Below are 15629 nucleotides of genomic sequence, written 5' to 3'. Positions count from 1 at the left end.
TTGCCTTGACTTTTTTACTCAATCAGGAAGCTCAAAGCCAAATTTAATAGAAAATCAGCAGATACTAACATCAGTCATAGCACATTTACTTCACCCATTATTCTTTATGGCTTTGATTTCTTTTTTGATTGTTTAAAGTATTACATATAATATTACATATGTCTCCTCTCCCCCCCGCCCATTGACCCCCCCTGCCCACTCCCATCCTACAGCACATGCCCTCACTCCCCTAGTGTCTGTGTCTATTGGTTATGCTTATATGCATGCATACAAGTCCTTTGGTTGGTCTCCTATCCCCCCCCCCCCACCCCTGCCTTTGCACTGAAGTTTGACAGTCTGTTTGATGCGTCTCTATCTCTGGATCTATTTTTGTTCATCAGTTTATGTTGTTCATTATATTCCACAAATGAGTGAGATCACATGATAAATATCTTTCTCTGATTAGTTTATTTTGCTTAGCCTAATGCTCTCCAGGTCCATCCATGCTGTTGGAAATGGTAGGAATTATTTCTTTTTTACAGCAGCATAGTATTCCATAGTGTAGATGTACCACAGTTTTTTAATCCACTCATGTGCTGATGGACATTTAGGCTGTTTCCAAATCCTAGCTATTGTAAATTGTGAAATTAATTTTACTATATTTTACTTAATGCCAAAATATTATTAATTCAACATGTATTAATTATGTTATGTTTCCTTTCCTGCTAAGCCTTTGAAAGCTAGTATGTATTTTTCACCTACAGCACAACCAAATTTGGAACAGCCATATTTAGAGTGTCCATTGGCTGCTGTATTGGACAGTGTAATTCTAGGTGGAAGTGATTGGCAGGTGGTGGATTATAATCACTAAATTTCAGAAGAGAGATATCAGTCTGGCATCATCTGCATGGAAGAAGCAACTGGATGATAGGATGAAATTTGTAAGAGAGACAATGCTAGAGAAGAAGGGAACCCAAGACAGATCAGAGTAATAATTCATTTTGCACACGTGTGAGTTCTCCATTAGATTGCCTGGACCCAGAAAATAGGTGAATGAATAGTAGTGATTTAATTCATGCTTTCTTACATGGCCCTCCTGTTTTCTCTACTACTTGCAAGCACCTTGTTCATCTATTTGTTTATTGTCTGTTTTCTTCATACTATAATGTAAGTCTGTTTTGTTTTTTTACTGTATTCCCAGCATAGTATTTCTCACACATTAGGTCTGAATAAATTCCTGTGGGGTAAAAGCCAAATCCCTCCTTTCAGAGAATTTATAATATGATTGATAGGCAAGGGCTGCATAGATGAAACATTAACTAATGACAGACTAGTAGAGAATTAAATTCCTAATGAAAGGTGTTGCTAATGTGGGATCCAGGAGTTAAAAAGAGAGAAAGACCCATAGTGTTTGAAGTACCCTTGAAAGAGATTTCTATTTGGGTTATGTCTTAAATGGTGGCTAGCCTTTGGATATTTGAAAAGAAGGGGCTATGCAAAGGTAGAAATGCACATGAATAGTTTAGTTGTAATAGATATTGGAAAAATGTAAGATGTCAGATTAGAACAATAGCCACTGAGTAGCCACTGCAGTTTCTGAGAAGGTTTGCTAAGCAGAATTTTAAGAAGGGTATACAGAATGGAGTGGAGAGGGGAAAGCTGGGAAGTCATTCATGCAATTCCCCAGAAGGTGATGAGGTTTGAACTATAGCGATACTTGGGGGGTAGGCAGGAAGAGAGATATGAAAGATGTTTGAATAGAGGCCTCAAAGGACTTTGTTTTGAAATAAATATGCACTGGGTGGCCAAATGTTTTGCTAAGGACAACTCCAAAGTTCTGAACTTAGTTGATGAGTGATGGTGCCATAGACTGAAAGTTCAAATGGTAAATTCCTTTCAGGGGTAGGGGCTGAGAGAGGAAAATGGGTCAAAGTCGTAGAAGATATCCAAGTGGAAATTTCCAGTAAGCCTTAAGATGACTAAGGGATTCAGAGAATGTAGGCTCTTTCCAAATATTCTGTTCTTTCAGTCTATATAAAAAGTGTTTACTTTTTGTGTTTCCCTGTGGTTCTATTGATTACATTCTTATGTGTGGTTTGAAGCTCTTCTGGTTTCAAACCTGTATTTGTTTGAGGCATGTTTGGAGTTGAGTGCTAACGAACCCAAGGTCATGGGTTTGATCCCCAGAAGGGTGAGTTAGTTTCATGGAGAAGAAACTTGTGTTCTGTGGTTCACAGACTTCACCCTTAATCTTGTCTGCTTGTCTATAAACAATGTTGGGTTGGTCCCAAGGGGGTCTGGTGAAAAAGTGTGAGTAGCTGTGTGCAATCCATTAGAACTATTGGAAGAAGTGTTTGTCTGGGTTGCTTCTTCAAGGAGCTCTGTCTACCTTCCTCTCACAGCTCATAGGGCAGAGGTCACATTTTCAGAGATAGTATCCTGACCAAATGCAAATGGAACCATCATGTGCCTGGCCACTCACTATCTGTTTTCCTACATTCATTTGCTTTTCAGGTGAAAAGGAATATGGTGACCCAGGAGTGTGTAGTTCTCAATGCAACTGTCTGCTGGTAAGTGTTGGAGTAGTATCAATTTGACTTTGAGAATTGACTTACTAATATTGTACAAATAAACTTTGGAGAGCATGAATGTGCCCAAAAGACTCTCGCAGCAAGCCTTTTGCTGATATATTTTCCTTATCAGGCTGCTGTAATTTGAGGCATACTTTATTGGGAAATATAAGTCTAGACTCAGAATTCTTGCAAAATGGTTATACAAGGATACAGAGTAGACTGTGTTGTGTTTAAAAGAATAACAGTGTCCATAAAACAGCCCATGGCCAAACCCTTAGAGGCCATCTTCCACACAAGTACAAAGTTAGCAGCATTTTCTGGGATAGCATCTGAAGTCTTGTATCTGGGAATACTGTATTTTCAAAAACCAATCTTAGAACTTTTCAAATTGCTTCTCCAGTTGACTATACACCCTGGTCCTGCAGGTGGGACCCCAAAGAGGATTTGGAAGAATGTTATATACATATAGAAAGATTCAAAATAAATCAGCTCAAGAAAGATTTGAAAATAGGTTCAGCCTAGCTGGTCTGGCTCAGTGGTTGAACATTGACGTATGAACCAGGAGGTTACGGTTTGATTCCTGGTCAGGGAACATGCCTGGATTGCGGGCTCGCCAATCAATGATTCTTTCTCATCATTGATGTTTCTCTCTTTCTCTGTGCTCCTCTCTGAAATCAATAAAAATATATTTTAGAAAAAAATAAAATAGGTTTACTTTTTTCCAGGAACTTGGTACTTGCCACATCAGGGATATTTCTACTATTTGACATTATGGAAAATTTAAAGGTTGAATGCTGGGGTCCAACCCCAGCAGGTCCAGGGGTTCCCCAAAGGTGCGGACGGAGTCGGCGAAGAAGGAAGCCAAGTTCTGGTTAGGATCTCCCGAGAGGTTCTGTGTCCATGTTCTCTTGCTAGGTTCTCCAGCCAGGTTCTGTCCAGGTTCTCCAGCCAGGTTCAGTCACCAGGTTCTAGTCAGGTTCTCTTGCCAATTTCTGTAGTCAGGTTCAGTCCAGGATCTTTTGCCATGTTCTCTCCAGCGAAGTTCTTCTGTCTGTAGGTTCTGTGTAGGTTCTGTCTGTAGGTTCTCTCTTCTTAGTTCTGTCTTATAAGTTCTGTCTCTGAAGTTCTGTGTCTCGCTGTCTTGTTGCATCTGTATTTATACCAGTTGATTCCAATCCTATCAATCTCTATTCCAAAGGTTAGGGCGTTTCTTATCTCCATTCCAGGGAGTAAAGATTATGTAGCTTAAGCATGATTGTTCGTAGTTAAAATGATTAATTACCCGCCTGGCACTTAGTTAAGAGGTTTTATTCCCTCCCTAACTTCAGGGGAAAATCCCTACCTGGGGATTCAACCTTTCTCGGAGAGGTGACCTTGGTTAAAACACAGCGCCAAGAAGGTGAGCAAACATATTAAGAACCGTATGCCATATATGCCAGGTCCCTTGAAACAGCAAGGATTGACCGGCTCCCGGCAGTTGAAGACCATAAAATATTATTTAGTAGCTTGTTAAACATAATGGTGATGACTGGGAAGAATATGGTGTGGAACAAATATGACTAAAAGTAAAAGGCAGAATAACTAAACTTATATGCTGATAAATTCAGTAAAACTGGTTGAAAAATATTGGTGGTTTAGGTTGTGCATAATGACAAACAAGTGACTTATTTGCATTGTTTCCTCAAATTGGTTATATTGACAAGAGTAATTATTTTGGTATTATAGGGGATACAGCCTGAAACTATCATATATGTAGTTAAAAATTATTATATAGAAAATTTGTAGCTCTGCCTGCTGGACTGGGCTGGAGTGGGAGGGGGAGGAAAAAGGATCATAGTGACACAGTAAAAATTTGAAATTTTACATTTGCCTTTGTGGTGCAAGGATTTTTAGGTTCAAACAGTACTTTCTACTTGCTTTTGCTAAATCGGGGTCAAGTTAGGGGAAAAGGTGGTCTCTTGGTCAGTGTTAGAAAAGTGGAGGCCGTGAATCAGAGTGTATATAGATCAGGGTATGACAAAGCCAGGGGAAGAGATGCTATGGTGGCGTATTTAGATCCTTAGTTAATGCTCATTTTCCTAATAGTAACCATGGAAGTAGTGTTAATAAATAATCGTACAAGTGTCAGGAATCACATTGAATAATATCTGATGAGCAGACTGGAGTGGACTGGATTTTCAGCTAGTCATAGAGAAACTAAAAAGGTGAAAAGAATCGATTCGGCCAATGTGATCAATTTTCAGAAAGTTAACTTATTACATTTAAGAAACTGCCTTTTATTCTGAGATACAGCCATGTTATTAAATGAATTCCCTTGCAATGACATAATGGTGATGACTGTTTTTTTAAAAACATCTCCACTTTAACCAAATAAAGATTTTGCCACCTCATGCCAATTTCTTGCAATTTCTACTTTTTATTTTTTGGAAATTTCACTATTTTGAGAAATGTAGAATTTAGGAACTATTGCATGATAATGTTTAGCCTTCAAATACCAATATGAGGTGGATGATGTTATTAGTACCATTTTACAAAAGGGGAGCCTCATGGAGGTTGATTGATTTGTTCAGAGCACCCAGCCGGAAGTGTCAGAGCCACATCCACTTGACTCTAGTACTCATGCTACTTACCATTATGTCATTCCTGTGGCTATTAGTTAGGGTTCAGGCAGGGAGCAGAGATCATTGTAGGTATTTTAAACAGGGTATTTAATACAGGTGATGGCAGGGATGAGTAGACAAGAGAGGGGAGCCAACCCAGCGATGAACAACACGGGGAAGTCACTACAATCCCTAGGACATAGACAGACGCAGAGAGGAGGTGGTGCTCTGAGAAAAACCTTCTGGATGGAAGGGGGGACAGGATGCTGATGGGGGTGGGGGCAGGGATCATGGACGGAGGAATTGCAGTTATTGCCAAAGATGCTGCTTGGGGCAGAGAGAGAAGAGGGTGGAAATACCCTAGCTTCTTCCTTCCACCTGCCCTCGTCTTCATTAGTGCCTCCTATTAGCCACACCTACCCAGGAGGTAGAGAACTTAGGGCCTGCATAATGTAGTCCTTTATGAAACAGAGCAATGAGTCCTTTATAAAACAGAACAATGAGGGAAATGTTTGGAAATAGATAAGAGAGCAAATAGATAAACAACTGGTACATTCTAGCATAAATATGGATGAAATTATCTCACTGTGTCTTTTACTATGGCAGTGGGGTCTAGATACCAAAAGAGACTTTTCAATATTAACAGTCTAAGAGAATTTATTAGGCTGTGTGGTGGGATGGGAATATTTCCATTTCCAAATGATATTTATTTATTTATTTTTGTTAATTCTCAGTAGAGGATATTTTTTCCCCATTGATTTTAGAGAGAGTGGAAGGAAGAGGTGGGGGGAGAAAGGAGAGAGCAACATCAATGTGAGAGACCCACATTAATTGCTTACCTCCCACACGTGCCCCAACAGGGTGGGGAACCTGCAACCCAGGTATGTGCCCTTGACCGGCCTAGAACCGGAAGACCCTTTAGAGCACGGGGTTATACTCTAATTACGAAGCAACATTGGCCAGGGCTCCAAATGACTTTTAAAGCAGAGAGTCAGAAGAAATACGGAGGGAAATTTGGTCTTTGGGTAACTCTATCTTTGGGTACTTAGGTTCTATGAGGGTGGCTGAATTAGAAGCTCTGGGCCAAATAAGGGGACACCACCATCTTGGGTATCAATCCCGTCACTGTTGTCTCCCTTCTCTGAGGAACTATCACTTTCTCTCTCCCTCTCTCATGTTTGAGAGATTTGGGGTTGGGAAGGGGAGCTCCATGTTTGCGAGGTGAAATGTTGGAGTCAGACAGAGCGCTCATATAGAGATGTCGCCATGAAGAGAGACTGTGACCGTCTCCCTCCGCGCCCCCTTTCCATTTGGAGAGAGATTCACCCCACTGTTCCGTCTGGAGGAGGTTGGAGGCTAAGCAGGAGCCTCTGAGTTGAAGAAATCAAGTAGCTTTAGGAAAGTATAGGACAGTTACTCCATCTCCTGCTTTCCTGGTAGGAACCATTCAAAAGAGAAACCTCCCTTCCAGGCCCCATTTCCTACCTCCCTTGAAATCCAAGGTCAAATTTTACTGCTAATGTACTGCTGCAATTGTCTCCAAGCCAATTTACATCTGTTTTTGTTTTTAGGGATTGCTTTATTCTTTTCAAAAATCCTCTCGTCCCATCACAGGGTGAAGGAAAGAACATTTAGAAACCAGATGTTGTATTCACCATAACCATTATCCTTTATTGGATCCCACAGAGGTTTATTCTCTATTCATAAACAAGGTGAGAAAAACACCAGCTTTTAGCTCAACTTTACACTTTCAGATAAGTGTAGAGAGGGCAAAAGCTCTGCCATCTGCCTGCCATTATGACCCAGAGAGGATCATAGTTGGTGTGTATGTGTAGCCCAGTGGTTCAGGCCTATCAGACCCAAAGCCCTCTTTTTTTATAACAATTATTTTACGATATACCTTTTAATGTCCCAAAGTGAAATTCATAGGTAATATTGACCTATATAATTCTAACGAAAATCAAAATGATGCCCGTGTTGTAATATCAGGGAGAACTAAATAAAAAACTATTTATAATAAAGTAACATGCATTACAAGACAGATATGCTCAGGCATAACTGTATTTGAGAGTGAAATGAAGTGGCCAGATGTTTCCACCGATGTGGCAAATCCTGGCTGTGCCAGCTGCCAGAAGACCGACACAGGTGGAGAGTGGCATCCATGATGTTTTTTCTAAGACAGTGGACAGCACTTGGTAAAGTTCCAAATGAAATAAAGCACCACCCTTCCTTTGATTTAACATGGGCATTCCGTTTCCGGAAGATCCAGCTTACATTAAAATCATGCAAAAATACTTTGAGTTAATAAATAAATTGGAAATATATTTTAGGCTTAGGTGATTATAAGTAGGTTTGTCATCTACATGAAATGTCTAGAATCCCAAGAGTGCCCTCCTCATCCCTGTGAGTGACAACCCCAAATGTCCCCGAACCTTTCCAAAATGCTATTTAGAACTAGCACTGTACCCATTGGGAACCCTGGAGTGGAATGCCTGAGGCCTTATTGAAGGGCAGGGATGTAGGAATGTGGGTGTCATGAACCTCACTCCGTGAACCCACAGTTTTGTCTCTGGGAGCCCTGATTCAGCCACATCCCTTGAGACCACACTGCCTTTGATAAGCTGTCAAGAAAACCATGGGTGGGTAGTTGTCAGAGCTTTTGGCAAGATTCTTTATGATTAGCTTATAGCTTTCTGTGGAAATGGTTTATTCTGGGCTGTATGATGGCCCAAGACATATCCTTTCTCACTGCGGTATCTGAGGTTGGTTTACCATTGGATGTCATACACACAGCGTGAGGGACTGTGACTGACGTTGCAATGTGAACAGGGTGACGGATGGGCAGGGTAAGATTGAAAACCCAGGTAGATGCATTGTTATTGAGCAGAAATGCTTACTTATCTTAATGATGTCATGTTCAAAAACAGCTTATCACTCAAAGGTGCAATTGGCTATAAATCTGCCTGTAATGTGTGAAAACAAATTGAACAAGAATGTATTAATTGGTATTTTAACAATAGGTATTGTTAAAATGCTAGATAACAATAGGATTCTTCAGGAATGACACGTTACACCAACATTGTCCAAAAAGAACAAATTAATCAAACAGAATCAATTTTAATGTGATTACTAAAGAAAGATATATCACTTTATTATGACGCTCTAGCCATACATTTTCAAAATATGCTTATTAAACAGTAAATGTAAGATAATGATTCAGTTAGTTACATTTTTAGAAGTCATTAGGATTGATATTCCTCTGCCATAAATGAATAATAATTTCAAATACAATCAGAGTTCACTTAATAAAAAATATGCTTGTGCACAAAGACAGATGTAATGAATGACCAAGTCATTGAACCCCATTTTCTGCTTTCAGAGTAGCCAGAAAAATTAATTCAGTGTCTGTAAGATTATTTATCACACTTGGCCTGTAAGTGTAATAAAAACATATGAAGCAAAACACATGATGTAATCCCATTTCTCAGAGTTTATTAACCCTCTTAGGAAAAAGAGATCCGACATGGTATTTGGGGCCCTTATGTAAACTGAATCTGAGCTGCATGATGTTTGAAAGTTGTTGAAAGTTTTGAATAGACATGTTAATGATACACAGACACAGATAAGAGATGTGAGGAGATGCTTGAGGTTTCAGAGTCCCTCCTGCAGTGTGTATAGCAGCAGGTACAAGATAAATATCCAAAAGAACTCAGATTAAGGAATTAGTGGAAGTGGCTTGGCCATCAGTGAGTGAGGGTGAGTGAGTAGGGCTAGTGGGAGGCTTGGAAGGGATTTTGGAGTTCTGTTTTCAGTTTTCCTACTTTTACATCAGTGTATTTCGGGCAAAAGAAAATGAGTGATATTTATTTTTCAGGTACTGTTGGCCTGGGCAATTAAAAAAGAGGGCAGATTCTAAGGATCTTTTTGAAAGATCATTTTGAAGGTGATTCTGTGGGTTAAGTAGGAGGAACTCTGTGTCCTCCATGTTAACTCATATTTCAACTGGGCAGTGGTATTTGGGCTTTTGTGTTTTCGTTTTTTAAATTAAAGAAATGTTCTTTTTTTCTCCCCCTCAAAAGACCTTATCAATGATAGCTGAAGAACGGGGAAAAAGAGGGACCATGTTGAAGGTCAAGGTATAATCAGAAATTAAGAGGCAAGATGTAAAACTTACGTTTTTAAAGAGGTCCCTTTAATTCTAGGCCCTCTCTATATTTTTGAGACAGATACTAAATGAATAAGGACTGGGAGGAATAAAGACAGTTTCAAAAATTCCCTGGGCCTTTATCTAGGAAGAGGTTTCCTAAAGCAAAATATTGTTCCAGATAGGACTTAGTTATTTAAATTGATATCTTTATCTTGTACCATACGCACTCAAAGCTTCAGACAGTCTTCTCATCTCCTTTTTTTTTTTTAAAAAAAAAAAATAGAAATCATACAAAAAAAGATATCTATGCATCAGTTTCTAATACCTAACAGGAAAGTCTTTTAGAATATTAAAATATTGATAAGCAAATATGTATTATAGGATTAAACACTAGCATTGAAAACAAACAAACCAACAACAAAGAACCAACAAAATTTTCTTCTTGTTTTTGCCTCCTCAGTTTCTGGACTTTCTGATCATTGCAGGAGAGGGGCATAAAGAATCACAATTCTTCTATTTGAAAAAATTCAAATTTTAAAATCAAAGATGCCACAATGATGCATAAGTCAGATTTATCTTTTGAAAACATTGCTGGGAAAGCCCAGGTGATTTGAGTGGGAATGCTCTATCCAAAGAAGAGCACTAACAGGATCTGTCTCGAATATTAGTACAATCTTTTAAGGTTAAAAATAGCAAAAACATTTTAGGTTAGAGTTTTGACAAGTCAAACGTACATTCTATCTAGCCTATAGTTTTAAAGTCTATTTGGGTTTAACTTATCACCCCTATTCCAATATAAAAGAAGAAGAAAGAACCAAGTCATTTTTGAACATTAAGATATTCATAAAGACTATATAAAGTTAAAAAAAAGTCTTCACAGATTGTTAGCCATTTCTTTCAATGATTTCTCCTAAATTCTTCTCTTTCCTTATCAATAGATAACCCCCAGCTCATAAAGAAATACTTTCCAACACTTCCCAGTGAGATTAGTGATTGCTTTTCATGGGAGCTATTGCTCTCTGAGATGTTTAGATGAAGGGAGCATATTTTCTATAAGCCAGCCAATGCTAAAAATTTACTCAAGGGAAATGGGGCAGATGCTATTTTCAGAAGGTGAATTTATGCATTTTTTCTCTCCGTATTTTTCTCTACTTGCTGAATATCTGTTTTAGAGCAGAGAGCACACACCAAAAAAAAAAAAAATCAATAAGTAACTTAACCATCCTTTTAGTTCTGCCATTTTCCTATAAAGTATTTTTTTGCCCCATTTATATTCCATGCTCTTGATCCAGGTGTTCAGATTGGGTAACATAGTGCTAATTCTGCTGAGAGCCAACAAAAGAGTGGAGCCTTGTGCTTCTAAAAATTTTCCATCTTCTGCCCCACACCACCACACTCACAATTTGGTGAACAGCCTGCTACTTGTGAGCGATAAGAACTTGAAAGGTGGTGGTGACTAGACCTAGTGCTTTTTTATGAAGCCACCTAGCTATAGAATTATCGTTTTTACACTTAAAAAAAAATATGTCCATGCTTTCTTTTTTCTTTTTTTTTCCTTTTTTAAAGTCAAGTACTTTCTTAAAGAAACAATAGCACCACGTTGGCATAGTTGGCCAAACAGTAAATGGGAAAGCAAAATTGTGCTACATCCTCCAATTTAATCCCTCTAGTGCATGAAGTAGTAACGGAAACCCTGGAGCCACAGTGCATGAGATGGTTCCATCTACACAAACATTGACATTCCCAGGAGGGGAAGGATTCTTAAGGTGGCCAGGCTTTTTTCTTCTTTTTCCAGGAAGTTATTATTATTATTTTTTAAGTATTCCATTGGACTCTCTGGGGAGAGAGAGAGAGAGAGAGAGAGAGAGAGAGAGAGAGAGAGAGAGAGAGAGATTGGGAGAGGTTTTTTTTTTAGGTCTAGAAGAGTGGATTCTGATGGAAAGATTCATTAGCATTTTCAGGGGAGCCTCCTCATCTTAAAATGTTCAAATAGTGCTATTATACTATGTGGGGAAACTGGAGTAGGAATTTGACTTAGGTATTCTGTATTGTCATTTAAATCAGAAATAAGCCTATACATTGAAAGCTAATTCCTACCAGTATGTACAGCTCTTTCATAAACATCCTGAAATTTCCTCATTTTAAAATTTAAAGCAAAGCTTATGAAGTTTTGAGTTGTGAAATGTTAGGTGCTCCCTCTCTGTCAATCCTGGGACATTGTGCTGGAGTGTATGGGGACCAAGGGACTTCTGCAGTTTACATCAAATTGTCTTCTAGTTTTAATTCATTTGCAAATAAGATACTGGGTTAGTATAATAATTAGTTACTTTTTAATTCGTTGATTTATGATGTAGTTGGAGAGGACATGTGTTGGAAAAAGTTAAGAAAGATTATGTCTTTTTGTCTATTTAAGCTTTCCTCATTGTGGCATCTGGGCTGTGAATAGAATTGCTAAGTCAATCAAGTAAGTCATAGACACTCTTAGAATTACCCTATCCAGCTAGGTCGGCAGAAGAATACATGTAAAATGTCTCAGGGAGTCAGTGATTTTAAAAGGTGCATTCTAGGAACAAGAAATAAAATTAGAAGTGCCATCTTGGGAAGAGGAATAGAGCATCTCACTCCGCAGAACCCATATGTGTGGAAACAAATGAAGGACAAAAATGACTTGTAGTTCCTTTCACATCTGTCCATAGTGGTTAGAACACCACTCAGTACACCAGAGATGCTCAACTCCAATAACACTGCACACTGAGGGTTAAAATACTTGTTGGCTGAGCCAGGGAATCCAGTAAATAGGCCTTCTTTTTGCATACATTCTGAGATCCAGGAAGTCTTTTTCAATTTAATTTAATTTAATTGTTTTATTTCTGGCCTCCGAATCTTGAGGTGTACCAGTGGGATGAAAACTAAACATGTAATGTTTGTTTTCCATATATACTTTCCAAGAATAAGAAGGGTACAATGTGTATGAAATAATAAACCTGGTTGCTTCTCACCAAAAAGTTCTAAAGCCGAGAAAAGATGCGAATGGTGGATGATTCATTGTTCTAATAAGAAACTTTTGTTATGGAGACCAGAAACATTTTTTAGGCCTGCCCTCAACCATGGGGCTGCCCTCAACTTTGGATTTTCTTCATACCAATTTTTAGCTGAATGGATAAGACACATTCATAGGGACCATTCTTCTAAGAAGACATGAGGGAAAACTTCTAGCTCTGAAGAAAATTTTGGCCTATAAACTAGAAACTCTAGTCAAGGGTATTTTAACAGTAGCAACAACAAAATAATATATATAGCCAAGGATAAGAGCAAAATTGATTAAAGAAAGTAACTGTGACTTTTTATAAGATATTATTTCAATAGTTGAAATCTTGGGCCATCTTTTGTAGGTTGTCTAAAGATGGAATAGCTGTTGTTCAAAATGAATGGAGTATCATAATATTAAAAGAAGTATTACTGGATTTCTAGAAATTGCCTAGAAATCAGTGAGTGCTAACAAATTGAGTAATCACCCCTTTGCTGGTAGAAATCTTTTTGTTTTTCTCTTTATTTTCTTTTTATTTCCCCTCTTTTCACTTTGTATTTATGAACCCAGATGCAGAATTTAAAATCAAGTTGTTAATCAAATGTTTCTAACTTATTTTGAAAAGTGTTTTAAAAGAGATCAATCTGATTGCTAACTTTTAACAACTAGCTAGTTGGATACTTAGATAGCTTCATTGACAAAAATTGGCATGTCAGGAGCATTTGGCTAATCAGTTTTCTCACTATGCTCTGAATGAGCTGTTTATAGAATTCCTTGCATCCCAGTGACTCAAGGGCTCTGACCTTCCACCCTCATAGCAATTTAGGATAATAATCTGGAGCTTTATCTTTTTAATCCTCATACCACCCCTGTGAGGTAGGTAGATGGCATATTGCCCCATTTTGCAGATGAGGAAACTGAGGCACACAGAGGTGAAGTGACTTGCCCAAGGTCACAAAGTGGTGAGTCCGTGGCCGAGTCGGCAGATGTTTGTTTCATCAGTGAGAAGAAACCAGGACTATTAAATTCCTAACCTTCTGCTTTTTCCACTCCTCTCAGGACTTGACAAACAAATTTGCATCGGTGGACTTTGTGTCTTCAATTTCTCTTGGAAGGCGTAATCAGGGGTACTGGAGTTTTAGGACCCTTCCCCTCTGTGTCTTTGGCTCCAGGCATCCTTTATTTTTTTGTTTTGCTTTCACCTTTTACCATTTAGGCCAGACTCTTTCACAAACTACAAAAATAGCACCATTGTACTAAAAAAAGAGAGTTTTACATACTGTTTGATATATCCTGTAATGTTGATATGTGAAATTTACATAGTGCTCTATATGGAAAAAAATCAAAGAGAAGTTACTAATTAGGTCGCACACTAACTCATCATTTGAAGGAACTGTTGAGAGTTTGAGACTTTCTAGACTTAACACATACACCTAAGAACGTTTGGCCTCAAAGTTGCAACTATTTGCATTTTCTTTTTAGCAAGATGTGGAAAAATAAAGCTTTGTGTCTACAGCAAATGCATCCGATTTATATTTTGTACCAGTGCCACAGATAGAATCTGGTGGGTTAATTATTGGTGTGCTACTTGACTGCTTGCTGCTGCTATGGAGGAGGCCAAATTTGGGCAAATATAACGGGGATGAAGGAGGGTGGGCAGCGATAGACAAACAAGGTAATCAGACACTGTAAAACAAACAGCCTGTGTTGCATAGAAAGAAGTGCAAATAAAAAAAATTAATAAACCACTTAGACAAGACTGCTGAATGAATGGCTCCAGCAGCCAAGATTCAGAGACAAATTTAGTGCAACTGGATCTAGACAACACCCATGCATTTGTGGCTCTTGAGAGGCAAGGACTAAGATATATATATATAGATAGAAGATACATACATACATACATATATTTTTTTTCTCTATAGAACATTAGTAATAAAGGATCAACAGCAATCTACCAACTCCAGGACCTTTTTTGAAAGGTGCAAAGCTTTTAACAATCACTCCTAAAGACAATGTTTTAAATGTTTACTTGTGTATTTCATTGGGGGGAATGCCCATCTTTTGAAATGTTATCAAACTTATGTTTTGGTGGGTATTCTGGTGTTTAACTGGTAATTCATGCAGAGCAAAGGATCCTGCCGATGGGATGTCATTCTTCACTCCCCAGGAAGGTCTTCCTACATTCGGTAGCTCTTATTTCCCGCATTCCCTCTACTTGCGTTCTTCAAATGAACTTCCTAAAAGCAAGGGAGGAAAAAGCGACATTAACTTGGTGATGTTTTATAGATCCTACCCATCTACTTCTAATGCTGGGTCTCAACCTTGTTTAGCTTAAGACTCACCAGTCATTCTAAGAGAGAGCTTGGGCCAGATTGTTCTAAGAAAGACGTATTTAAGTAAATAGGCTTTAATTTTTTAGTGTAGCTAAACCTCATTCAAGCTACTGCTATGTGCCCCTTTTGGCATGGGGATCACAGATTGCTTTATAACCACACAAAACTGTGTTTCTATTCATCTGCTGCTATCACACATTCATTCATTGATTGAAAGGAGATCCTGAAAAGTTCAGTCTCCTGGCCTGTAGCATCTTTTGTTATTTTTATTGTTTTATTGCATTTTAGTTCTGTTTTGATTTTTGTGAAAAGGTATTTCTTTTTCATTCTTTCTCTTTGAAGAAAGAGATATTTAGAATTAGAAGAGTGAGGAAATTTGTAATTGTTTTAGACTCTGTAAAATCACAGAGATACTGAGCTTGGCTCAAATCCTAGCTCTTCCATTTTCTAGCCCTGTGAGCTTCTTCAAGTGAAAATTTCTTGCATCTCAATTTCATCCATAAACTGGGATAACAATAGTTTTTACCTTGTAGGGTTAAGGATTAAATAATTAGTACATAAAAGCACTTATAATAGGTCTGGCGCATGGCAAGCACTATTAAGTATTATTATTATTTTATCTTACTCTTATTATCATTATTTCATCTTTACTAGGATGTAGCCATTCCTAGACTAAAATTCCAGGGTTCCTGACTTTGGTGCTACCATTTACTCATCAATAAGCAATGCTTTCCTGCAAATTTTGCTTAGAGCAGAAGCCTTATGATAACAGGGACTTGTCTGTTCACTATTACAGGCCCATGTTTAGAGCAGTACCCAGGATTTTGCAGGTGCTCACTACATAACTGAAGGATGAATTAAATGAATGAATGAGTATAATGGACTCTCTGATAATGTGAAGAATCAGGTTTTTATACTTTTCCTATAGTTATTATTTTATCCTTGGATATATTTAATTAGCAAAGTTTA

At 38.2% G+C, this 15629-nt stretch overlaps 1 protein-coding gene across 4 annotated transcripts in view; it reads right to left on the bottom strand.

Annotated features, from left to right (window-relative positions):
* Positions 1-8267: 8267 nt before the first annotated feature.
* The window catches only part of IGF1 (insulin like growth factor 1), a 71263-nt gene continuing 63901 nt past the window's right edge, over positions 8268-15629 (bottom strand). For all 4 annotated transcript variants that reach the window (XM_059681824.1, XM_059681825.1, XM_059681827.1 and 1 more), the window contains one exon: positions 8268-14564. In XM_059681824.1, the coding sequence (XP_059537807.1) occupies positions 14539-14564 (26 nt within the window). In that variant the 3' untranslated portion in view covers positions 8268-14538. The remainder of the gene's footprint in view (positions 14565-15629) is intronic.

The sequence above is a fragment of the Myotis daubentonii genome, chromosome 2, assembly GCF_963259705.1.
Source record: "Myotis daubentonii chromosome 2, mMyoDau2.1, whole genome shotgun sequence".
NCBI classification, from domain to species: domain Eukaryota; kingdom Metazoa; phylum Chordata; class Mammalia; order Chiroptera; family Vespertilionidae; genus Myotis; species Myotis daubentonii.
Note: the sequence above shows the minus strand (reverse complement) of the source record. Positions and strands in the feature narration are given on the sequence as shown.